Raw genomic sequence first — 27,886 nt, 5'->3', positions numbered from 1 at the left:
GATTGGGGGGGGGTGGTGGTGGTGTGTGTGTGTGTGTGTGTGTGTGTGTGTGTAAATTTATTTATTTTTAGAGAGAGGGGAAGGGAGGGGAAAAGAGAGGGAGGGAAACATCAATGTGTGGTTGCTTACTGCACATCCCCTTCTGGAGACCTGGCCTGCAATGCAGGTGTGTACTCTTGACTGGGAATTGGAACTGCCAACCCTTTGGTTTGCAGGCTGGCACTCAATTCACTGAACCACACCAACCAGGACATGTTTTTTAAAAGTGAAGGCAAAACCAGAAAAACATTACAACTTGCTTTGTTGTGAGGCCCTACTGTGGTGGTCTGGAACTGAGCCTGCAATACCTCTGAAGTCTGCCTGTATACTTCTTGAAGGAAGAATCCATGCCTACTATTTTTTACCGTGTCGTATCCAGAGGTGAGCCACACAGTGTGTGCTCAATAAATAATTTTGACTGATGAAATCTCTGCTACATTTATAAGATTCACTACCAATTTTGTATTTATTGTCTGGTAGGAGTGTAAACACCTTTTGATGTGGGTCTTAAGCAGCCTACGCTCTTGAATACCTGAGGTAGAGCCTATCTTCTGCCAAGACAGTACAGAAACAAATTGAGAAAAGGAAAGAAAAACTACAACTAAGTAACTCTGTTAACTCTCTCCTCTTTACTCTTCACATGAACATTTTGCATGTTTAGAGAAGAGAGAAAAGAGGCAATAGTGTAACTATGCTCGGGGCAAGGAGAGTTGAATGAAATATAAACTCTTTCTGTAACAACTGGACTTAAGCAAAAATGTATGGAAATGGGAGCTGTAAGAATAAAGTTTCAGCCCTATAGTTACTACATACGGGACACAAATAAACAAAATGCTTCCTATTCACTCTCTTATTTGAGTCTCGTAATTACCTTCAACTTAGGTGTAATAGCTATTGCTTTCATTCACATAAGAGGAAACAGAGTTGAAGGATTACTGGCACAAAGCCAAGAACACAACACAGTCTGGTGGGTATTAAAATTACTTGACATGGAGAGTGATGTCAGAGGAATGCTGGTGTGAGATGTGTATTCCTGGCATGATTACAGTCATGATAAAATCACATAGAATTGTTTCTACAAATGAATGACTTAAGAAACCCATGACTAGAGGCTGACTTTAAGATCATATAAGTATACATATTCCTACTAAGTATGTATGTATAAAAGAAAGTGTAGTTAGGTAACTATGTTACACTACTAGTTTATACCCAAGAGAAGATAGCATCATTAAAAATAGTTATTGGTTGATATTTTCTATAGGAAAAATGTTACAAATGCAAGATATGAAAAAGTCAATTGTGGCTCAGTTAAAAAAAAAGCTGTGTTCAAGGAATCTATGACAACTTTATGCTCCACAAAAAAAGCCAGGTAGTTTAACTGAGAGAAACATAGGTCTATTATACTAAAACAATAAAGCAATTAAGGTTATATCTATTTTTACTCAAATAAGCTGAGCTAAATATGAAGTTGCATATTTTTAAATCTCTGCCTTACTTAGAAAACTCTAAAAAACATAGTTTGAAGGCACTATCTTTGGTCTCCAGACCTCAAATCTTACTTTATCTTGCTTGAAATGACTGACCCCTTTTTGATGGGTTTAATCTTATCACCGATTTTATTTCTGAACATCCAGAAAGCCACTGTACAGGCAATGAGCTCATGCACATTAGGTGCTATAGAACTGGTTAATATTTTTCAATATACTCAAAATTACATTGGAAACTGCCAGTTTTTTAGAACACAAAATGAAGAGCTAAAGAGTGAAACACTATACACAGAAATTAGAATTTAGGTTAAGATGACTGACACGCAGAAGATAAATGCAGGAAAGACCCGGAGACTGAATTTTAGAAATATGTAGCTCACTGAAGCTTTAATACAAAAAGTAGGAAGAAATGTTGAGTCCAAACACAGACAGATGAAAGGCAAAGTTATGTAATGGTCAAGACCATATCAGTATCATTCTCCTTTCCTTCTTTCATTAAAGAAAGAAATATGTTTTTCCTCAGAGAACAGAAAAATGAAAGAAAGTCATTAAGTTTTTCTTTTGTGATGATAATGGTGAAAGACAGAGGAAAAGAGAAAATACTTTCTATTTCTACTGTGTTCAAGGTTAACAATGAGTTCAGCTCTTCTTGGCTGGCCAATTATGTGCTGTAGAGTACCAAAGAGAAACCATCACTGACTTTATGTGTTAAATCCCTCAGCACTGAAGTTTTTCTTGTTTTTTTAAGTTACTGAGCTCATTAAGGTTGTTTTTCTTAAATGTTATTTTCTCATTTTGTTTTATTTTTTAAAGCAACTTAAGAGACATAGAAGATACTTTACAATTATATAGTAACCTCTCAGTTTTTAGAAAGAGCTAAGTTAGATGCTTCATGCTAAAGCATATGGGTTCTTCAACATGACAATTATTTAGAATAGTCTAAACCATCAAGTATACTCTGTAAGGGACCTGAAAGTCATTTGACGTTTGTTAATTTTCTAGATGGGCTCAGTGATCACAGGGTCTTGTCCACAAAGTCTAGGCATATATTGAGAACACTGCTTTCAGATTTTCTAGTTACATTAGAGCTTCTTGTTGGTTGTACATAATGGAAACTACCTCAAGCTGGCTTCAGCAAAAAGAAAATGCAGGCATCCCAGGACACAAAGGCAGCTCATCGACAGGAAAAGACTGGGAGCCAGGACTTGCACGCCGGCAGTGCTCTCGCTGCAGTGCAGCTGCTTCAGTCCTTGTGTCCTGGCAGCCTCCCGTCCTCTGTGCTTCATAGGTCTACACAGTGGGCAGACATGGTTACCCTGGAGTTCTCAAGGTTACATGTTATAGTTTAACTACTAGAAGAGACCAACTGTCCCTAGTTCAAACTTCAAATTTTCTCTTGAGAAATTCTGATTGGTCCATCCTGGGTTGGGTGTCCACTCCTCATCCAATTAGCTAAGAGAGGGGAAGGAATGGGTGATGGGAGGGAAAGCAAGAGAGAGAGAGGCACGAAGTACAAACATGGCTTCCAGAAGCCCACACCTGTGTTGAGTGAGAGGTGGAGTGGGACAAATCCTGGAGAAAATGGGATGGATGGAAGTTGAGTAGTTATCCCAAAAGGCAGATGCTAACACACTAATATGTAATGATGTCACTGAGAGAGAAAGGGGGCATGTGCACATGTGTACGCCTTTATCATGATGGCTTTTGTCGACATCTGACGAAATATTTACTAATTCAACTATTTCCTGAGCATCTATTTTGTGTCAGGTACTGTGCCAGGCACTAAGAAAAATATAATGAGCCCAACACACTCTTTCAAAAGTTCTCAAGGAGTGTTTGGAGACAGGTATTTAACAAACATTCAGATAGCTGTGTAATTAAGTGATCTGAAGAAAAAGTACATAGTACTTTAGAAATCTGTAACATTAAAATGTGGTCTAATTTGGGGAGGGGAGATGGTGAAGCAGGAAGGCTCCCTTGATTAAGTGAAGTTTAACTGAGCTCTGAGGGATAAGGCGATAAGTAGGGAAAGAGAAAGGAGGAAGAGTGTGTTCCAGGCAAGTGAGCAGTAGTGCACGGTGCTTAGGTGGAAGAGTGATTGATCTGAGGTGAATCTGGAGGAGGAGGCAGAGGTGAACTTCTACAGAGCCTATGGCATGGGTTTAAGTCTTCATTCTGAGAACAATGAGAAAGGCAAGAGTGGTTATAGTAAGACAAGTTAGGAGGCAAGTGAAGTAATCTAAACAAAAGATAACTAGTTTAGACTAGAATGGTGGTAGAAATGGACAGAAGTGGTCAGATGTTACGGATAATGACTGTGGGAATGGGTGTGATGAAGATATTTGTACTTAATTGGTTCTTTTTAAAAAATTGTTATTTTATTACAGTTGTCCTAATTTCCCCCTGCTTTGCCCTCCTCCCCCCAGCCCAACTCCCCCACCCCCGCTCCCACAGTCAATTCCCACACAGTTGTCCGTGTCCACGGGTCATTCATACATGTCCTTTGACTAGTCCCTTCCCCTTTCCACCATTATCACCTTCCCCCCGCTCCTCTGGCCACTGCCAGTCTGTTCCATGTTTCCATGTCTCTGGTTCTATTTTACTCCTTAGTTTATTTTACTTAGTTCATTAGATTCCTCTTATAGGCGAGATCATATGGTATCTGTCCTTCACCGATTTCTTCATACCTATTTCTCAGAATGTGACTCTAGCTAATTGCAAAGTCTGTGGCTGCTAGGCTTTCTCACTGCTAACCCTAAGCCTTTACTGAAATAAAACTCATTTCTGCTTGGCAGGCCTTTGTCCTGCTAATACTAACAAAATGTTTTTATGTTTGAAATTATACTTCCCTAGATTTTAAATTGCTTTTAATATCTTCATTTCTTGGGGTTCTGTTAGACTTGCAACACCTGATACATCAATGTGAATGGCAGTGGCACCTATTAAAGAAGTTACATCCATAAGCTCCTATAGCTCCCAAAGACGTACAGACCCTCTACTTTGAAGGATATTTGATTCAAAGAGCTAGATATAACATAGACGACAAAGACATTTAATATTAGTTGTTTATTTTCATTTCCGTCCCTTTACTACAATTCAAATACCCTCCTCTTCCCATCTGGCTGTAATGTAGCTGGGAGGCTACCACAGCCTCAAGTTATCTAGGGAGGATACATGCTGTCCACGCCTTTGCAATACCAGGGAAGACTGCCACATAAACACAAGGCAAATCATCACACTGTTTTCAGCACAGAGGCAAAGAGGAAGTTAATCAGTATTTTTGATCACAGCCAATCAACCAAATACACTAAAATCATGCCACCGAGGTTAAATTAACATAATGAGGAAAACTGCACATGTTTACCAGCAAATATTGGCAGAGGCAGGTATTTCAAATATTTGAAGCTATCTATTAATGAGGGTGTGACATACACTGATTACAGCCTAGCAGCATTCACTTATTAAAATCACGTAACTCTTACTCTGCTCTGATGATTGGCTCTGTTGAGCCCTCTGGCAGATAGATGTGCTGACTACTGAAAACCCTTGAGTGGGAAGGCGACTCTTTTTGGATGTCCTCTAGAACTTGGATTTAGAAGGGACTGGAAGGCTATGTCCCATTATGCCAGTTTGAAATTAATTATGTTCACCAGGCAGAATAGGCTCCTGGGCACAGTTAACAAAGTATTTATAAAATCTGACTAGTTTTGGTGAGCTAATGATTTTGTATGTTCAAATAAATGGACTTAAGTACACTCACTGTACCAACCAACTGTACAGCTTATTATTTTCCTTTAGCACGAATTGAACGCAAAACCACATTAACATCACATTTGAGGTTATTTATACTCAAGAGTGAAGAAAACCAAAGAGATTGTTTCCCCAGCTATCATAACCCTGTCAGAACATAAAGATGTATACTAGGAATAAACTATAAAACAATTCAAATCCACAGTCAGCACAAGGATATATAACAATATTCTTTACGACAAGTTGTGGAGTATTATACCAGGAGAGTTTGAATTAACCTTTCCTGGCAGAGAAGAGAAAAAGCCATCTTTGAAGCCAAAATAAGACAAAAATCAGTAAATCCACCATATAAAAATCCCAGCATTACTTTAGATGCAAATTTAAAACTAGTCCCAATCACATTCAACCTGATACACATTTACTTAACAAGAAATGCTAGCTCTTTGATAAGTCTATTTTAATTTAAGCTGACAGGGGAATTCCTGACCGAAAGCACAGTTTGTTCCCATTTCTTCTGTTAATATCACAGATGGGGAAGATAAGAGTTTACACCTAAGTGAATAATTGGAAATTATGTGAGAGGATAACCAATATTAGCTACTTTCTGTTTAAAAGTTCAAAGGTCATTAGACCAAAGAAATAAAAATTTCCAAACACCCAGAAGGTGTTGCTGATATATTATCCACATGTTATATTCTATGCATTGTGAGAGTAAAGTCCAAAAATCTTGTGTAAAAAAGTAATCTGTTATGTTTCTAGCACACTGTTGGTATGTCACAGTGGGAATTTTCAAAGTTGATTATAAGATATCACAGGGGAATAAAAAACTACAAAGTATTTTCGTAACAGATACTAGATTTCAAAGTGATCTTAAAAGACATTCTCTTGAGAGAACAAATTACAAGTTTGTAAACAAATGTACCACATTATTTTGGCTGTAAAATGATATTTATTTAAAATATCCAATACTTCTGTCACTACTGGGAGCAATAAACCGTGATACATGGCAGAAAAGGGACTAAGGCCCACCACTCAGAAGACAAATCGAATCCTAGAGATTTAGAAGATCCTAAAGCTGCACAGTAGGACACACTTCTCTGGAGGTGAAATGGCTTGCATGGTTTGAAGGACGAGAACACAAGGCTGGGTGTCTGGTAAAACAGAGTGAAATTTTTGACATACAGTGCTTGACTACTATTAGAAAGCAAGTGTCTTTTGGGAAGGAAGGGAAGAAGGCTGGAACTCTATTCACTAGATTCAAAACTAATAAAATGTGGGGAGGACTGTAGTGACTGTAAGTGCTGGGTGATACAGGAAGGCAACTGAAATAAAATCACCACAGGGCAGAAAGATAAACTGGTGGGATGGCTTCTACAGTGAAACAACTTCTGGGAAAGGGAGAGACAGCGCTGGGTCCATGAGACAGCATTACTGGAGACAGCAAGTCATTGAAACTATCCTTGATACTGCCCTCCAAAGATTACTCTTATACCCTGGTAAGGTGGTGAGTGTGTACAGGTGGCTCCCAATATTCCCAGTCTCCTAACATTCACACTCTCGCGTAGTCTCCTCCCACAATGAGCCAGGATTGGTTTGTGTGACCAGAAGTATACGGCAGAAGTGATGGCATGTCACTTCTGAGATTAGGTTATAAAAAACAGTGTGGCTTCGATACTGGTCATACTTTCTCTCTTGGACCACTTACTGTGTAGGAAGGCAGCTGCCGAAAGTCCTGTGAAGAGTTCCACAGAGTGAGGACCCAAGCCCTCCTGCCCAAAGCCATGTGAACAAGCTCTGAAGAGAGTCCTCCAGCTCTGTCAGGCTTTAAGAGGACTGCGCTTCTGGCTGACAGCATGACTACAACCTCATGAGAGACGGCCAAAACCACCCAGCTAAGCTGCTCCTGGATTCCTGTCCCTTAGAAACTGTGATATTTGGAGGGAACGGGTTAGAAACTATCCTACTCCTCTGAAGAACCACTAGAGCCTGAGTAGGAATCTTTCTAGCAGTGGTAGTAACAGCAACACCAGAACTGGAGTGACAGCATAAGCCACATTAACTTGGACACATCAACTGTTAAATTAACTCTATTAACACTGATTTATCCCAAATGCCATTTTGAGACACACACAGAGAGAGAGAGACCATTACCATCATAAGAATAAAAACCACCAAAGGCATAAGGAAATCTCACTATAGCACATGAGAGATGCTTCCAGAATTCTTCAGTTTGAACTCTGCCAACCTTAACAGCAAAGGAAAATCCATGAAATTATTTCATATTAGAAGAAAAATGGTAGTATATTAATATTCTTAGCAATATGATAGCAATAACTTTTTATTAATGATTCTGTATATGATGCCCAATAAAGAGAAAGTGGCCAATCCTAAAATCAGGGAAACTACTTCAGTTCCTTAATTTCTGGTGTCATGCTCCACAAACAGAGCTACATGGAAATCTGAAAAATATTATCAAACATTTCACTGAGTAACACCTAGCACAATGAATTCAATACATCTCCCTTATGTTACTAGTTGGATGTACTAGAAATCACTGATCTGGGATTAAAAAGCTAATCAACACAATAACTGTAAGGTTGGCAATATTCTGTAATCTTTTCAAACATTAAAGGCTACAAAGCTCTAAAACATCAAGATGGGTTACTGGACAGAGATGGCAGGAAGCAGAGATCACTGATTCTTCCCTTACTTCTTCTGATAACAAAACAAGTGCAGGAGACACCCACAGTCTCTGGGAAGCTCTGAGGAGCAGCCAAATGTTGAGCACCAAAACCACAAATGGGTGGTCATAAATGAATAAGTGAACAGACCCTCCAAGGGTGTATGATGGGTGCCAGGCACTGCACTTTCCCACTTCAGGAAGTCCTAGATATTATGTCAACTGTATATTTGAGGAAATTAAGGCTCCCAGGATCACAGAAATAAAACTCAAATTTAGATAGATTCTTAAGAAATTCAAATGACAGTATTGTATACTGATTATTCTTTTGACAAATATTTATTGGGCACCTATTTGGTGCATACCTCCATCATTGTACTTTTCTTTCTGTACTGTAATCACTGTCCAACTTCTCAGTCTGATGATAACTCCTTAAATTCAGGAGCCAGGGTCTATTCGCTTTTGTATATCCAGTATCTAACACAATGCTTGGAATATACTTGAACATTCAATAATTTTAACTTATGATTCCAAAAAGTGACTAAGTTTTACATTTTTGGCTTTTACTGTTTGCTAGGTAGACAGGCTACCAGATCTCAAGGAAAGGTGGATAAAGAAAAAGGGCACCTCCCAAAATTTTTGGCATCACTTTTTTTAAAGAAGCAATTTTTTTACAAAATACTTTAAAAAATTAATGATTTTAGAGAGAGAAAAGGGAGGCAGTAGAGAGAAAGAGAAATATCAATTTGTTATTCCACTTATTTATGTCTTCATTGGTTGATTCCTGCACATGCCCTGACCAGGTATCAAACCTGCAACCTTGGTGTATCAGGATGACATTCTTTCCATTTGAGCTAACTGGCCAGGGTCAAAAGGGGCTTTTTTTAACGCTAAAAATTTCACTGAAGTAGTTTCCATTTCATTAGTCCACGTAGCTTAATTAAGAAAAAACATTTATGCAAATGTTGTGGTAGACTGATACCTCACATCAGTCAGAGTGCTTATTATCATCAACAAACAACAAATGCTGGAGAGGATATGGAGAAAGGGGAACCCTTTTGCACTGTTGGTGGGAATGCAGATTGGTGCAGCCACTGTGGAAAGCAGTATGGAGATACCTCAAAAAATTAGAAATGGAACTGCCATATGATCCAGGGATTCCACTTCTGGGAATTTATCTGAAGAAACCTGAAACACTAATTCGAAAAAATATGAGCACCCCTATGTTCATTGCTGTGTTACTTACAAACGCCAAGATGTGGAAGCAGTCCAAGTGTCCATCAGTAGATGGGTGAATAAAACAACTATGGGACATTTAAGCAATGGAATACTATTCAGCCATAAAAAAGAAAAAATTTTGCCTTTCGCGAAAGCATGGATGGACCCGGAGGACATTTTACTAAGTGAAATAAGCCAGTCAGAGAAAGACAATTACCATATGATTTCACTCATATGTGGAATGTAACAAAACTGAACTAACAAGCAAAATGAGACAGACTCATAGATACAGAGCAGGGTAACAGCTTTGGTGGAGGTGCTTAGGGGCTGGCAGGATCATGCAAAAAAGGAAAGGGACTCATGGACACAGACAACAGTGAGGTGACTGCGGAGTGGGTGGAAGTGGAGGATGCTATAAGGATGATAAATGGTAATGAAAAAAATATAAGCCCTGGCTGGTGTGGCTCAGTGGGTTGAGTGCCAGCCTGCAAACCAAAGGGTCGCTGGTTTGATTCCCAGTCAGGGCACACATCTGGGTTGCAGGCCAGACCCCAGTAGGGGTCACATGAGAGGCAACCACACATTGATGTTTCTCTCCCTCTCTTTCTCCCTCCTTTCCCCTCTCTCTAAAAATAAGTAAAATCTTTAAGAAAAAAAGAAAAGTCTTAAAAATAAAAATAAAATAAAAATTCACTGAAGTAGTTTATATTTCATTAGTCCAAGTAGCTTAAATAAGAAAAAACGTTTATGCTAATATTGTGGTAGATTAACATAAAACAAATAATAAGAATGTGCGTGGGGGGGGAAGAAAAGGCATGCTATTATAATAGGAAAAATAACGAGAAATGAAGAGACACTTGACAAAGAAATCATTAATGTGCTGTTAAAGGAATTCATAGGATAATAACTTGATATAATATATGACCCTCTAAAGTAGCATCTGCCCAGTCTGAATTCAACAGGCTGTAATGCATTATTTATTCACAAATTAGTGCAAAGCTGGCTCTGGTTCCTAAGACATTGTTTAGACTCCCTAGACTCCTAAGGCTGTATGGCAGGCTGGAGTCTAATGCTATTTTAAAGATGTCTTTTTTAAAAAGAAACAAACAAAAAAATGAGATCTACCAGAGTTAGTTGAGGCCAAATTAGTTAAAAAAATGGTAAAAATAAAAGGACAAACAAGCTTCTTTCCACTCATTAGCACAACTGTCATTCTTTAAAGCCCCCTTTATTGTAAAATGTCCATAAATTCCAAAGACCATCATTCTGAAAGGCATCTGCAGCTAAAAGTGTCTGCAAGAGAAATGAAAATGAAGAGATCTACTCAGATACCCTAGATATCATTTATTTATTAACCTTTATTCTAAGTTTGATTTAGAGGCCAAATTGGATCTGCCTATAGGCTCAGCTAGCTCTTAGAGAAATCTGGGGAGAGTTTCTCTTTTTCACCCTGCCCTCTTTATCTGTTTCTTAATGATCTCCAAAGGCCCAAAATTGAGAGGACAGGGTCTCTTTACCAATATGAGAACACCAGGTGACATATTAAGTTAAGCCTAGTTTGGGACACACTTGATAAGAAAGGTCATTTTTTCTGTCACCATTTCCTGGCTCTAGTCCCAGTGTTACTCACTGCTCCCTTGCTCTTCTCATCTGTCCTACAACCAGAACAAAGAGTGAATAAAAATTAACCACCACATTCTTTAAATAGAATGAATATCAGAATCAGAGCAGACTTAGACATTGCCATCTCTGGGAAAGCTTCTTGAGCAGTCTCTTGCCCTTTACTACACAGACTGATTTACTTCACAGACTGATGAAGAAGGTGTCCTTTTATACTCTCATGGCACCATAAGAATATCTCTAGTAATGTACTTAAACATTGTACAAAAATTTCTGGTTCATTCATTTCACTTTTATAAACTTCTTGGAAGCAGGGACAATGTTTTGTCCATATTTGTACCTTAAGCATTTAGGACAATTCTGGAAAGCCAGTGTTGAGAGTTAAGAGTAGATTCTAGAAGCAGCTGCCTAGAATCAAATCTCAGCTCCTCTGTTATTATGTCTGAGACCATGGGCAAGTTACTTAACTTTTCTGTGCCTCAGTTTCCTCATTTGTTAAATATGGAGAATTATAATACCAACCTCTAGTATTGTGAAGATTAAATGAAATAATGTATATAAAGCACTTAGAATAGTGTTTGGCTCATGGTAAACTGTCAAGAAATGTGGACTAATACTTTTTATCATGTAGTGCATACTCCAACATTTGTTAAAACACTTGATACTACTAGAAGTCTACATCGCAGGCTGCTGCAGCTAGAAGGGTAGATACAGCGTCAACAGTGAACTATAAATCCACAATCATCTTTCATAACACTTCTCATTTTACTCTGCTGCATTCAGGTATATTCTAAGTTAAATATTCTGTTGTGTGTTCAAATAAAAACTATTGCTGCATTCTAAATTCCAAATAATTGACCTACAAACTTTCAGTACATTGGTACACAGCTCATTCATAAGTTGAGAAGCACCTGTGTTCGATTCAAGAATGGTTGATAAGACTGTTTGAATGACAGATTGAGGAAAAATTTCCCCTGAACATCAAATCATCATGACTTATTCATGATTTCCTTTTCTCCTGGTGGCCAGTTTAAAATTAAGTTAGAACGTAAAGTTAAAGATATTTGATGATAGGAAAATCCTGGAGATGGCCAACTATTTCAAGGGGGTCACAACATATCATTGACTTTGGAATTGCAAAGCCATTGGGAAATCAAGGAAAAATATCAACCTCTAACAGTTTTCTGTATCTTCATGATCAACCTGGAAGGTCAGGTACAGAAGAGCTGATTGATGCCTTTTAAAAACCATTCCTAGGTCAATATTTTGAGAAACAAAGTATCACCTATAAAACTCTTTCCTTCATTTTCCAAAAGATATGAAACAAAAAAAGCTTCCAAAAGATATGCAACAAAAAAAAGCAGTGTTGTGTACACTTTTACATAATCATTACCAAGGTTGCATTTACAACATTAAAGGAGCTTACTATCACCAAGGAAATTCTCTGATATGTATTTTCATTTCGAATGTATAACCAGAGACTCTCAAAGCCACAAATAATAGCAAACTTGAGCTAGAGCGTATAAAGGGATTTGTAAGAAATTAAATCAGAGTTTGTCTTTGGATTTTACGTATCTCCTTGTTTTAAACTAAGTCACCCTGAGAGCTAACTTGGTCTCATCAGGGCAAGATATTAGACCTATCTCACAATGTGTGGTACAGAGGCGGAAATGTAATTATCTGTAAAAACTACTGACATAAGTCATGTGTGACTGGCATAAAGAAGTGTTGAAGAAATTAAAATTTTTATTCTATTATTTTTATATATTTCTATTTTTAAAAGTAATGATTATTTCCAAAAACATCCCTTTGTGTCCCAGGCAAAGAAAGATTAGTAGGTTGGATGGATTATGTTACTGATCTAATTTATTATTTTTTATATCTGGATTTAAGAATAAGTAGCCAAAAAAGAAAAAGAAAAAAAAGAATAAGTAGCCAGAAATAAACCCACACCTTTATAGTCATTTAATATTTGACAGAGGAAGCAAGCATATACAGTTGGCTAAAGATAGTTTATTCAATAAATGGTTTGGGAAAATTGGACAGATATGTGCAGAAAAATGAAACTAGACCACCTTCTTACACCACACCAAGAATAATTTCAAAATGGATTAAAAACTTAAATGTTAGACCTGAAACCATAAAAATCCTAGAAGAAAACATAGGCAGTAAAATCTCGGACACTGCTTGTTCCAATATTTTACCTGAAGTATCGCCTCAGGCAAGGAAACAAAAGAAAAAAATTAACAAATGGAACTATATCAGACTAAAAACTTCTGCAGAGCAAAGGAAAACATCAAGAAATTGAAAGGATTACCCAATGAATGGGAGAATATATTCACCTATACACTTAATAAGCAGTTAATGCTCAAAATTTATGAAGAACTTATAAAACTCAACACCAAAAAACAAACAACTCTATTAAAAAATGGGCAAAGGACCTGAATAGACACTTCTCCAAAGAGGACACACAGATGGCCAATAGACATATGAAAAGATGTTCGACATCACTAATCAATCAGAGAAATGCAAATTAAACCCACAATGAGATGTCACCTTACACTTGTCAGAATGGCTATCACTAATAAATCAACAAACCAGTGCTGGTGAGGATGTGGAAAAAGGGGAACCCTTTTGCACTGTTGGTGGGAATGCAGATTGGTGCAGCCACTGTGGAAAGCAGTATGGAGATACCTCAAAAAACTAGAAATGGAACTGCCTTATGACCCAGGAATTCCACTTCTGGGAATTTATCTGAAGAAATCTGAAACACTAATTCAAAAGAACATACATTTATTGCAGTGTTACAACTGCCAAGATATGGAAGCAGTCCAAGTGTCCGTCAGTAGATGAGTGGATAAAACAACTACAGGACATTTACACAAAGGAATGCTACTTGGCCATAAAAAAGAAAATTTTGCCTTTTGGGACTGCATGGATGGACCTGGAGAACATTATGCTAAGTGTAATAAGCCAGTCAGAGAAAGACAATTACCAAATCATTTCACTCATATGGAAATCTAATGAACAAACTGAACTAACAAGCAAAATAGAGACAGACTCATTGCTGGAGAGCAGGCTGACAGCTCTTGGGGGAGTGGGGAGTTAAGAGGGTAGAGGGATCGAGCAAAAAAGAAAAAAGACTCATGGACATGGACAACAGTGTGGTGGTTGAGAGGGGGTGAGGAGGGGAGTATAAGGGGGATATGTGGTAATGAAAAAAACAAACAAACAAACAAAAAGAGAATAAATAAAGGGGCCATGGCCAGGTAGCTCAGTTGGTTAGACCGTCATCCCAATACGCTAAGGTTGCAGCTTCAATTTCTGGTCAGGGTACATATAAGAAGCAACCAATGAATGTATAAATAAATCGAACAGCAAATTGATGTCTCTCTTTCCCCCTTTCCTCTCTCTAACATCAATAAATAGAAATTAAAAAAAAAGAAATAAGGGATCAAAACAAATTACTTGAAAGAAGAAATAAAAATATTTTTTATGGTGAAAGTAACAGATTCCTTTTTTACTTTTCCTTTCTTTTTTCTTTACATTTGGGAAAATAATGCTTGCTAGGGCCTTTCCTTGTCAGAATTTTACAAGGATAAAAAAGTTAATCTTGACTAAATACTTCAAATTCTTTTTAGAAAAAAATGAATTTGTTAAAGAATTTTATTATTATAATCAAATATTAAAAGTTACAATTTTTTTACAGTAATTGTTACCTTAAAAGTTTTTAGCTTTAAATATATACTTGGCTCCTTAAAGTTATAAATATCTAAAAGAGGTAAGTATTCTTTAATAACCCTTTTGATGATTTTTGGGAAATCCATGCTGAACACATTGAAAGCTGAACATATTTAATTTCACTTCTCAGATTAAATTAAATCGAGTCAGTTAACTCTCATCTTTGAGTTTATATATGAGTCAGTTTTCCAGTTAAAAAAAAAAAATCCAACTGGCTATTAAAATAAAAAGAAACAGCTTTTGCCAAAAGTGTTCTAGTTCCAGAAAGTGACTGAAAGCCTTGTCGTCTGGTCTCTTTTGCCACAATCTTTTGGCCAGAAAAAGAGCTGAGGTTGTTCCTTAATATGGTTCTTTGTATCAGGACAAGATTTAATTCTATTGTAGCACTTTAAAGAGATGAGTACAAGGACATCAGGTTAATGATGTAAAGGGTAGCAGATTCTGGATTTCCATAGGCACTTTTAATAATGTAGTTGTGGTTACAATATTTTTAAAGTTCTTTGATATTTAACTTAATCTTTTATTTTTTTTGCTCTACTCTTATTGACAAATGAGAATAATTAGCATAGTTCTTTATGTGTCCCTTTTACCTTTCTTCCTGACTGAACAAATCTTTTTAAGATTGAAGTTAATGTCAGTATTTTTTTTTTTTCTTGAAAGCTGGGACGATAGAACAATCACTCTTATCCTTTGAACTACATTTAATTTGCTTTCAGATAGTTAATAGTCATGCCTTTAAAAATGAGATAATGTGACTGGTTATACAATAAGCATATGAACCCCAAAACTAATTAAAAAATCATGCCACAGACTGGAATTCTGTAAGATGATATTTTTTAAGTTTCCTTGTTTTATTCTATAGAGTTGGCTTCTTCATTTTGGTATAAATTAGCTTTTGCTTTTCTTTGACATAATGACATTTTTATGTCATTTCCCTCTCCCCCCCAAATTAAAATTAACCATAATCTTTCAAAGAGTTCTCAATTACCTTTCATTTTTGACTGACATATTACTTGTGGTAGTTCTCAAGAAATCAATGAATATATTAACTGGAATTAGACTTGGCATTTGTCTCCAAGGAACTCGACTTGAGTTCTTGGTAGCCTTAGATGAAATTTTTAATAACTTCAAAAGATATTTTATAAGAAACTGTGTATTCTTAAGTCATTCCTTTAAACCTAGAGAAATAAGAGTAGAATAAAACAAATCTAACTATATTTAAGAGCATAAAAACACTGAAAAATACCTAACAAGCTAATGGTTCTTATGGAAAGAAATTAACTGGCTAGTTTAGACTGCCATTTAATTTATACAAAAGAACAGTGTATTTCTCCTTAGTCATAACACTCAACTTGAGGGGCAAAGGAACTAGGAAAAGATGGTGCTAGAGAAGTCTATAAATACTCAAGAAATTTGGTCTTTTTCTGTTCCTAAATTTCAGAACATTTTGTTTTCTTTAGAGCTCCAAATAAGTCACGTACAGAAATCTCATCTCAGATGAAAAGTAGTGATAATTAGAGAACAAATAGAACAATTCACTCTGAAAGACTAAGCTGGAATCTTGACTCAACCATTTAATATACATGTGACTTTTATCTTTCTGAGCATCAGTTTGTACTTCTGTGACATGGGTATAATAGAGTTGATGGGAATTAAAACAAATAAAGCATGTAATATATGCAAATTGCCTAGCTCGGAGTAGGCACTCAATAACTCTTCATGGACATTTCCCTCCTCCTAACCCCTCTGAAATTAAATTTGACAGATAAAGTGTTCTTGTCACTCTCAAAGCTACTGTGATGAGGAAAAAAGAAATAACTAAATGAAGCTATAAATCTCCTTTATCTAAAATTTTAAAGTAGATAAGAAATAAAACCAGTGAGAAATATAAAGAATTGTCAAATTATAAAACCCATATGAAAGTTACTATTAATCATTTCCATTTTCCTCTGGGCTGCGATGATGACATATTTCATACTTAATGAGGGGAGAAATTACCCAAACTATGAAAAGTAAAATGAAAAGTACTTCATAAAAATAAAAATCGTTCCATTTTCCAGGTGCTTTATGAGAAAACTATTTTCAAAATGAATGTCAGGCTTTTTGGTCATTTATCTGAGAAGACCTGGTTAAGTGCCTACTATATGCCACCTGCCATACTAAGTGGCAAAGTGCATACAAGAGAAGGTGAAAGACTACTTACTAAAGGCATAGTATATGCCAGGTGGTATATTAGTTTGCTAGGGTTCTTATAACAAAATACCACCAAATGGGTGACTTAACGCAAATTTATTTTTTCACAGTTTTGGAGGCTGGAAGTCTAAGATCAAGGCACAAGCAGAGCTGGTTTCCTCTGAGGCCTCTCTCCTTGGCTTACAGTTGGCTGCCCTCTTGTTGTCTCTTCACATGGTTGTCCTGTGCATGCACACTCCTGGTGTTCCTGTGTCCAAACTTCCTCTTCTTATAAAAACACCAGTAGGATTGGATTTGGGCCCACTTTAGACCTCATTTTAACTTAACCATTTTTTAAAAAATTTTATTTTATTGATTATGCTATTACATTTGTCCTGATTTTTCTCCCCTCCACTAAGCACCCCCCACTCCCTCACCATTCCCTACACCATTGTTCATGTCCATGGGTCATGTGTATAAGTTCTTTTGGCTACTCTACTTCCTATACTGTACTTTACACATCCCTATAGCTATTCTGTAGCTACCTATTTGCACTTCTTATTCCGCTCACCTTTCATCCATTCTCACATACACTCCCTCCGCCCCCCGCATCTGGCAACCGTCAAAACACTCTCCACATTCATGATTCTGCTTCTGTTCTTCTTGTATGCTTAGTTGGTTTTTAAATTCAATTGCTGATAGATTTGTATTTACTGCCATTTTATTGTTCATAGTATTGATGTTCTTTTTCTTAAGTAAGTCCTTTTAACATTTCACATAATAATGGACTGGTGATGATGAACTCTTTTAGTTTTTTCTGGTCTGGGAAGCTCTTTGCCCTTCAATTCTAAATGATTATCTTTGCTGGGTAGAGCTATCTCGGCTGTAGGTCCCTGCTTTTCATGACTTTGAATATCTCCTGCCAATCCCTTCTAGCCTACAAAGTTTCTTTTGAGAAATCAGCTGACAGTCTTGTGGGAACTCCCTGTAGGTATGTTAACTACTTTTCTCTTGCTGCTTTTAAGATTCTCTCTTTATCTTTAACCTTCGACATTTTAATTATGATGTGTATTGGTGTGGGCCTCTTTGCATCCATCATAACTGGGACTCTGTGCTTCCTGGACTTGCATGTCTATTTCCTTCACTAATTTGAGGGAGGTTTTTTTCCATAAGTTTTTCAAAAAGATTTCCAGTTTCTTGCTCTTTCTCTTCTTCTGGTATCCCTGAGATGCAAATATTGGACCTCTCGAAGCTGTCCCAGAGGCTGCTTATACTAGCCTCATCTTTTTTTTTTGAATTCTTTTTTCTTCACGTTTATCTGATTGGTTGTTTTTTGGCTCCTAATGTTCTAAATCATTATTTGATCCTTGGCTTCATTCCCTCTACTGTTGTTTCCCTGTAAATTGCTCTTTATTTCAATCAGTGTATCCTTTGTTTCTGACTGGATCTTTTTTATGTTGTTGTGGTCCTTACTAAGTTCCCTGAACATCCTTATAAACAGTGTTTAGAACTCTACATCTGATAGATTGCTCATCTCCATTTCATTTAGTTCTTTTCCTGTTTTTGACCTGTTCTTTCATTTGAGCCACGTTTCTTTGTCTCCTCATTTTGACAGTCTCCCTGTATTTGTTTCTATGTATTAGGAAGAGCTGCTTTGATTCCAAGTCTTGGTAGTGTGGCCTAATGTAGTAGGTGTCCTGTAGGGTCTAGTGGCACAGCCTCCCCTTTCACCCAAGCAGGATATTCAAGGTGTCCCCTTCTTGTGGGCTGAGTACACTCTCCTCTTGTAGTTGAGCCTTGGTTGCTATTGCAGATCAATGGGAGGGATTTACATGGGAACTTACCCATGTAAGTTCCCTTACATGCAGGCCAGTTAGCTGCAAGGACTGACTGTGACCACTGACCACCAATCTCTGCCCTCCATGGAGGATAAGCTGTGCAGGGGCAGGGTGGTGGTGCTCTGATGTGGTCTGTAGCTGTCCACTGGGTGTGCTGGCCCTGGGGTTTCCCAAGGCCAAGGTCAGCCCCCACTTGTGTTTTGCCTGGGGCCACCCTGCCTGCGGTATAGAGCAATCTGAGGTGGCTGCCACTTGTGCTGGGCTGAAGATTCCCAGGAGAAGCCAAGCTGTGAATCTAGGCTGGCTGCTGCTAGTGTCTGGCCTGGGGTTCACTGAGGCTAACTATTGCTTGTTTGGTAGGATTGAGGAAGTTGTGAAGCATGAGCCAAGACCAGCCATTCATATGGAAAAGCAGCTTGGGCAGGCCATAAGTTGGGTAGGGCAGAGTCTGGGGATCTCCATGGCATATCAAATAGTGCTAGTCAGGTTGATGGGAGTCTCAGATAAGTCATCAGCTTACTGGATCTGTCAGGGGAGCATTTAATAAAGGGACGATTGTCTCTGCTAGCCCTGATGCCAGACACTTCAGTTCCTCCTTGTATACCACTGGTGCCTTCCAAGCTGCTATGCCCCCAGTGCTGGAGCTTGGAGTAAGTGAGTCTGAGAAGGTGAGTCTATGTGTGGGTTCTTTAGGAGAAACTGCTTAGGGCTCCAGCAGGTTCTTCCACTGACTCAGTCCCTGCTGATTTTTGCAGACAGAAGTTTTGAGGACTTATTTTCCTGGCACTGGCACACTGGGCTGGGGCCCTGGTGTGGGACTGGGACTCCTCGCTCCTGAGATATCCCTCCCAGATTTTTATCCACCACAAGTGGGTGTGGGGCCAGCCCATTCTGTGTCCATGCCCCTCCTACCAGTGTGAATTGGTATGCTTTCTTTAATTCCGTAGTTGTCAGACTTCCATTCAACTTAACTTCGTAGTTGTCAGACTTCCATTCTACTTGATTGTTGATGGTTCTGAGTGATGGTTGTTCTAAATATTAGTTGTAATTTTGATGTGGTTGTACAAAGAGGCCAACCTTGACCGCCATCTTGACCAGAAATCCACCACTTCTTTAAGGGCCCCATTTCCAAGAACAGTCACATCCTGAGGTACTGGGTGTTAGGGCTTCAACATAGGAATTATGGTGGCACATAATTCAGCCCAAAAGAAACATCATCTCACTTAAACATTTCTCTGAGGAGTGAGGCTCTAAGAGGATACATAACTTATCAAATGTCACTTAACCAGTAAGTTGTGGAAATAAAATTTTAGCCAAGGTCTCATCATGTGTGCTCTAGAATCTATGCTCTTTCTGGTATTCATACCTTCTCAATTACAAATCTAGTTGGCAGGGCAGAATATTGATTCATAGAACTTTAAAAATGGGTGTTATTGAAAACCCATTTAATGGGTGTTCATAAAATGGGTGCTATGTAAAAGTAAAGAGCCACTTACTCATTAGACTTGTGCTATTATATGGAAAGAATGGATTTGGAATGAATAAGCATTTATAGAATATTTATTACATGTTAGGCTGGGTACTTTTACAAAAGGGTCAATTGGTTCCCTTACATGAGGAATTGCTGACTGGCAAATAGGAACATTCTCAGTACATCTTGGCTGAAGGCCTACAGATGATCCTAAGACAATGTCAAATACAAGGGGCTTTCTAAAATAAGTATCTTATATACTATTAGATCTCTTTTCTTCTGCATTTAGATATAGACTATGTGTAGGTACACATATAGGAAATCCCTAATCTGCTTTGTAATATTTTACCTCATTGGCAATCTATACAATATATTAGTAGACTGTCAGCTGGATAGCATCTCAGGATAAAAGACAAAAGTCCCATGCTCTGCCTCTTGAGACTCCCACTTGTATGTCTAGGAATGAGTTGTAAGCCAGATTGTGGACTTGGCACCTGCTCCATGGCCTGAATGACCATGTATTGTTACTTAAAGTTTGTTAAAAGTACTAGCTTGTGCTTTATTCTCTATTTTATGGATCTATACTCTGTGTTAAATTGTAATTACATAATTAATAAGTTAGAAATTTATATTCCCAGATTATGTTGTAATGTTTCCAAAGAAGACCACTCCAGGTATGCATACTAGGGGCCAAAGCATATGTTTACAATCTAATACATACCAACTCTTACACCAAAATTGTTGAACTCCTAAATGCAATAAATAAAAGTCCTGTGTGAAAGATGTCCTCCCTCTACCAGCAGGAAAGAAACAAAGAAAGGCAACTGAGGAAAGTAACTAACATATATGGGGAGACTAAAGGATGATAAGAATTATTTTAACAAGTTCTGTTTTACAGATTTCACTTGACTTTGACTCACCTTCTTGGGTGATAAGAATGCAAAATTCATAAACATTAATTGCCCCTCGGAGTTTATCCTAGCATATAAACACTAGGTCTAGCTACTTCTTTGGGTTTATATTTTCCTATGGGGGTTCTCATGTCTGTGTAAATATCTGATATACATGTATCATTTATGATAGGGGCTACAAGAGCCTCCTCAAAGAGGTTGAACTATAGAGATAAATTACTTTGTTATTTTTTTGAGGTAAATTCTTTGAATATCAATTACACTATTTTTAGAAAACAAGTACAATACAAAAGCACATTTCAAAGTTTGATCTAATATTTAGTATTATCCTACTTTGCTTCTCTTCTATAGCATGAATAATTAAGAGTTCTTTTTTTAAAAATGTATTTTAAAGTTATAGTTGACATACAACAGAGTTCTTATTAATAACAGTAATTCAGTTGTGATTTTTCAAATTCTCTCAATTGAGTTAAATGGGATCCCCCTCATCTCCACTACCTGGTGCATTTTATACAATAAACATAAAACTGAGGATACACGCTCAGGTTGAGAACCACTCTGACCCATGCATCTCTTTTTCCTTAAGCTGGGCATCCAAAGACAAATGAAATGTTCAGTTTAGGCATTTTTTGCTTTCAGGCCCAGAACCACCTTACTCCAAAACATTTTCACAGAACACATTATTTCTTACCTGCTGTCAGAGTGTAAATCACTGACTAGGTTCAAAGTAATCACAGATGGAGGCAGACTGAAAGATGCAATAATGCACATCCTCCCAACCCAGTGGCTCTATGTGCATATGGGATGGACAATGCCATGATCCCCTGAAATCCAAGGAATATACCTACCTCTAGCTTCAGAACATCATGCTGAAGTTTGCGCTGAAATTCGAGGAAGTTTTTGATTGTCAGCTTCCCTTTGAGATCAGCTCCAAAAAAATAGGTTGTAAGGGCTGAACACAAGCCAGACTTGAGGGTGTTACCAGTAGTAGAACGATCTCTGTGACGCATACCCATACTGGTTTGGGAGCGAATGATACTCTGGACCTAAAGAGAAGCAAACCCCCACCCAGAAAAACATTACAAAGTGGAAAAATAAAGAAAACTAACTGCCTATTGATTGTTCATTATTTGCCTACACTGTGCTACAATTCTTTCTTTTAACGTTCACAGCAATCCTATGTGAGAAGCCCTATGATTATCCTATTTCACAGGTAAGAAATTCGAGGCACATACAGTTAAATAGCTTGCTCAAGGTCAAAGAGCTAGCAAGTAACAGAACAAGGATTCTAACACAGATGACTGATACCTTTAAAATTGGGACCCTCCTAAAAATCTCTCTTCAGAAAAGACTACGCATTTCTTTTGAGGCTCAAAACCTCTCACAATAAATAATCATCAACCTCTCAGTAATACCTTTCATATCTCAGGAGAACTTTTAAAACTTTACAATTTTTACTGCTGACTCTCTAGTTGTGATGAGAGACAGCAGAGCTATAGGCAAATACTTAACATCTATGAGAGAGAACGTATTTATTAGAATGATACATGAAATACAAAATTCGTATGAAATAATTCTCCAAGAAAACATGGGGGAATTAGTTCATTCTTTGAGAAGTTTTAATAAACTTTTTGGGAAAGGGTAACTTTTGGGACTATCTACTATGGCGTAACAATACATATAAAAGCTTTTTGAGGTGAGTCAATAATTGCTATAGCTTTTTTCCCACTGGTTCCTGCAGTGTTTTCCACCTCTTTACAAGACAAAAGAAAAAAAAAACCCCAAACAAACAAACAAAAACCCAAAACAAAAGCCCCCACAGCTATTCAGAATAATTAAAATTAGGATATGTAAGGATAAATAATAAAGGTATGCTACATAAATAAACAATACATGTAGCATTGATGTTTAAAATGCCAAATTAGAAAAGTGTAATACTTAGAAACTTAAGATTTGTAACAATGAATTTACCTTAGTTGAATGTTTTTTATTTATTTTACTTATTATCTATGACCATAAAAAAGACTTATTTAAGATAATTTAAAAGCCTCCACTCTACAAAGGGTGGAAACAATAGAAAGACACTAGATGGGCAGTCAGAAGACATAAGAGTCTGATTTTGCTGCTTTGTAGGGAGAACAGAATTTACACAAGTCATTTTACCTCTTTGAACCTTACTTTCTTCATTGGAAAAATTCAGAGTATATGTCACTCAATCTCCTTATAACTTTAAGTTAATATCATAAATGCTTTTGATTATGATTTTTGGGGGGTTCATGTTTTGTCATGTGAATAAGATTGGTTGACCTTTGTTTCTCAGGCACATGGAGACTTGAAAGCCAGGTATGCAATGGATTTTAAAATGATTTAAGTTGAGTTTTTTAGACTTTAAATTGAAATATGGGACAATCAGAAAAATGCCTTTTCTATTTGAAGGCAATACATAATTAATTTTATTTATGTGTGAGAACTGAAGGATTTTCCAATAGCAGTGAACCCGTATTGAGCATCAGTGTGGTGAGGACCTACCATGATTTAAGTTTTACTTGTGGCTATAAATATCACAGCTCATAGTCTTCCCATTGTGGAAACTGTATGCTAGCTCAAAAGTGTGATTCTGAGAGTGTTTGTGTGACTGAGGAAAAAAGTGCTTTTAGGGAAAATTAACTAATGCTACACCATCTTCATTAATGATTAGTTATAGTACAGTTCAAATACTGTTGCACTTATATGTAAACTATTACTAACTATAAGTGTTCTTTCAATAAAAACTTTTTAAAAAAATATTTTATTTATTTATTTTTAGAGAGAGGGGAAAGAAGGGAGAAAGAGAGGGAGAAAAACATCAACGTGTGGTTGCCTCCCGTGTGCCCCCCACTGGGCACCTGGCCTGCAACCCACGCATGTGTCCTGGTGGGGAATTGAATGGGAGACCCTTTGGTTCCCAGGTCGGCACTCAATCCACTGAGCTACACAAGCCAGGGCTCATTAAAAACTTTTTTAAAAAAAGTATATATCACTAGATTTTGTGTGTGTGTGTGTGTGAGAGAGAGAGAGAGAGAGAGAGAGAGATTGTTTTCTTAGTATTTCTCAGTTGGGAAGTATTTTCTTAAAATATTTTTATTTAGGTAACTTTTTAATGGTACAATATAAGAATCAGTCAAAACATATCAATTCATCTAGTCATGTGAATGCATACTATGTGCTATATGCTGTGGAGAAAATTAAGAGAAATATAAAATGTGATCTCTGAAATAAAATCTCATTCCTTATCTTTTGTTTCACAATTGATAGCTATCTCTTCTCATACTTTCATACTAAAAAAAATTCTGTCATAGCTTAGGTGAATTTAGCCCAAATAATCAATACCTTTTGCTAGATTAAATCTGCTTTATGATTTGTTATGAAATGGGTTTAAAAAAACTGAAACTGTGTAATAGCAAGGTCAGAGAAAACTCACTATTTACAGTTGATAAATGCTTTTTAGTAATTTGTGCTTATGCATGATCAAAGTGATTCTGGAAGAAGATGAATGAAAGAGTAATATGAGCTATTAGTTTGCTCATGCAACATTAACTTTGAAGACACACAATGATGAAATGTAAAATGTTCTCATTTGGTTCTGTTTAACATTTTTATAAGCTTGTCAAGGAAATACCTGTTTACCTAGGATATACCTGTTTACCTGGGAAATCAGAGCAAAGCCTGGTGCACTTTCAACTTAATAAATTGTAATATTTCCCAAGGAAGTAAAATGTAGAAAGATGAAATAGCGAAACTTCTGAGAGCCATTCACTTATAAGCCTCCTTATAATTACTTTTTTGATTTTCTTCTAAAAGAGTTTTTACATCAAGCTTCCCTGTGATCAACATTATAAGTTGCATCAGGTTAACAAGGCCAATTATCAAGGGATCACATTAGATGAAATTAACATTCCCTTCTCCGACAAGCGAACACAATGGTGAAGTGACTGCCCCAAATCATTCAGCATGTCAACAACAATGCCAAAAGTAAGACCCATAGGCCCTAAATTCAAACCTAAAGTTTAGTGTCTGTAAAAGCTGTAGTGAGGTCATGACAATTTTGCTCCTGAGGGGGTACCCTAAGTAATTTCTTAGGCTATTTCAAAACCACATTTTTTTCCCTTTTTATATTTCCTTTCTCTTTATCCCTTCCTTCTCTCCCTCTCCCACTTTTATTTCTCCCCTTCTTGCTTCTTAGGACTGTCTGAAGCCCTCTTTTGGCATTTAATACTAAACCAGCCTTAATCTGCGTCTACTAATGGATGAGTAGCTCCTTTCAGGCCAATCCTTCCTCAGATGACAATAATGCACTATGGGCAAAATAAATCAAACAACTAATTGAAGGCACTAGAGACTGACCATGGGCAGATATTGAAGAGGAGCTGAGACTCAGAAGAAGGTAACACAGCACTGGGTGAGTTTCCCACTTCATGTGACTTTCAGCCTGAAGGAAGTCCCAATCTGCATCAAAAGGATTGGTGTCCTCAGATGTTCTGGCTTGAAAAACCAGAGGACAGATTTTGTAGCAACTATAACTATTGGAAAGAGAGGGGGAAATCCTGGAAAGGAGAAATCCAAAGAAGGGAGCCCCAAATTCTATGTATAAACTCCAGCTAAATCCAGTTAAGCTAACAGCCTCCTACAACAAAACAAAACACTAATTCCCTTTAGATGAATATAACCAAATCCACAGTCTATGGCATGACATTCATAATATCCAGACTACAATCCAAAATTACTTGACTCATGAGGAAACAGGGAAATTTGACTCATTCTCAAGAGAAAAGGCAATCAATGGAGATCATTCACTAGATGACACAGATGTTAGCAATTAGCAAACAAAGATTTTAAAGCAGTTACTATAATAGTACTCAAGGATATAAAATATGCTTGTACTAAGGAAAAGATGGGACATTTCAGATGAGAAAGAAAACTATATAGAAATGACATGGGAGTTCTAGAACTAAAATAATGCAACATCTGAGATAAAAATCTACTGGATTGTTTAACAGCAGAGATTCTATGACTGAAGAGTCAGCTAATATGAAGATAAATCAATAGAAATCACACAGTCAGATAAGTATGGAGAAAAGATTAAAAAAATAATAAGAAAACCACACTGAGACTCATCATAATCAAATTTCTAGAAAACAAAAATAAAAATAATCTGGAAAGCAGAGAGAGAAAAATTACATATTACATAGGGGAACAATGATTCAAATAACCAGTGACTATTCATTAGTAGGAATCAGAATTAAACAAGTGAGATCTTGTTTACATCTTGTTTACAGTTTACATCTATATCTAGAATTTTCTTCCAAAAGTAATGAGATATAAATTCATTCATCACCAACAGATGTGCACTAGAAGAAATGCTAAAGAAAAATTTTCCAACTGAAGGGATACCAGATGGAAACCAGGATATTCAGGAGGGAAGGAAAGTCATCAGAAATGGAAAATAGGTGAATGAACATTAACAGACTATTATTGCTCTTATTTTCTTTAAAAAATATGACTATGAAAGCAAAAATTATAATGTTTTATGGGATTTATAATGTACACTATTCCCCCCTTATCTGTGGTTTCACTTTCCATGGTTTCGCTTTCCATGGTTTCCGTTATACTCAGTCAATCATGGGCCAAAAATATTAAGTAAAAAATTCCAGAAATAAACAATTCATATTTTTAAGTTATGTGTCATTCTGGGTAGTGTGATGAAGTCTCTCGCCATCTTGCTCCATCCCGCTTGGGATGTCAGTCATCCCTTTGTCCAGCATATCCATGTAATATCTGATACCCACCCCATTAGTCACTTAGTAGCCATCCCAATTATCATATCGACTGTCATGGCATCACCATGCTTGTGTTCAAGAACCTCTTATTTTATTTAATAATGGCCCCATAGCACCAGAATAGAGATGCTGACAATTTGGATATGCCAAAGAGAAGCTGCAAAGTGTACCTATGTTTAGGAAATAACACAGTATATATATTTGCTATCATCCAAAGTATCAGGAATCCACTAGGGTTCTTGGGATGCTTCTCCCATGGATAACGGAGGACTACTGTATGCAGACGTAATACGTAGGACAACTATAGCAGAAAGAATGGAGAAGTAGTAAATGGAACTATATGATTGCAAAGTTTCTACATTTTATGTGAGGTGGTATAATGCTAATTCTAAGTAGACTGTGTATATTTAAGAATGTATAATAGACACAGGGTGCAAATTTGAATAAATGTCTCTAGGTATTTTGAAATATTTGTATCTGTGCATCTCTTATCATTCATCCTTGTATTCTGAAACTGTTTGGCACAAAGGAGCTGTCTGATAAATGTTGGCTGAATATGGATTGAATATCCATAACTTAGCCTCTCAGCATTATAGTTTAATTCATATTGAAAAATCAGAGCAAGCTTGACCTTAATCATATGCTAAAAAAATTCCTTATGTTTACAGTGAAAACAAGAAAGCCCCACGTTAAAAGTGAATAATTTTGAAAAATGATACATTAGGTACTTAAAAAATTGGATAGCATCTGAGCACACTGACCAAGGCCAAAGTAACTCCAAGCACATGAAAATGGATTAAATATGAATGTATTTAAAGGAACGGTCCAGGACAACTTGCCTGTTCAAACTCCTCCATGTCTACTTCTCCATCTCCATTCAAGTCAAACATCTTGAAGGCAATTTCAAAATTTCTCTGAGGAGCTGCAAATACAAAGGAAGAAAGTAAGGACAGGAGGACAGGAAGAAGAGAGAGAGGAAGGAAAAAAAGAAATTAGATGACACTGACCAAAAAAAAAACAACAAAACCCCACAAAATAAAACCAACCTGCCACAAAACAACCCTTTTAGAAAAACAGATAAACACTAAAATGTAATACCAAGTCACAGAATACTACCATATTTATCTAGATCAACCTTTTCAC

General features: G+C 37.0%; 1 protein-coding gene across 1 annotated transcript in view; it reads right to left on the bottom strand.

Annotated features, from left to right (window-relative positions):
• MICU1 (mitochondrial calcium uptake 1) overlaps window positions 1-27,886 on the bottom strand; it is a 225,486-nt gene that overhangs the window by 52,170 nt on the left and 145,430 nt on the right. The window contains exons 7-8 of the mRNA XM_054572634.1: window positions 27,583-27,665; window positions 21,776-21,973 (exon numbers count right to left, since the gene is read on the bottom strand). Of these exons, the coding sequence (XP_054428609.1) occupies window positions 21,776-21,973; window positions 27,583-27,665 (281 nt within the window). The remainder of the gene's footprint in view (window positions 1-21,775; window positions 21,974-27,582; window positions 27,666-27,886) is intronic.

The sequence above is a fragment of the Pteronotus mesoamericanus genome, unplaced genomic scaffold (assembly GCF_021234165.1).
Source record: "Pteronotus mesoamericanus isolate MK-2021 breed Mesoamerican mustached bat unplaced genomic scaffold, CSHL_Meso_final contig_24, whole genome shotgun sequence".
Lineage (NCBI taxonomy): Eukaryota > Metazoa > Chordata > Mammalia > Chiroptera > Mormoopidae > Pteronotus > Pteronotus mesoamericanus.
The sequence above is the reverse complement of the archived record's forward strand: the minus strand, read 5'-3'. Positions and strand labels throughout refer to the sequence as shown.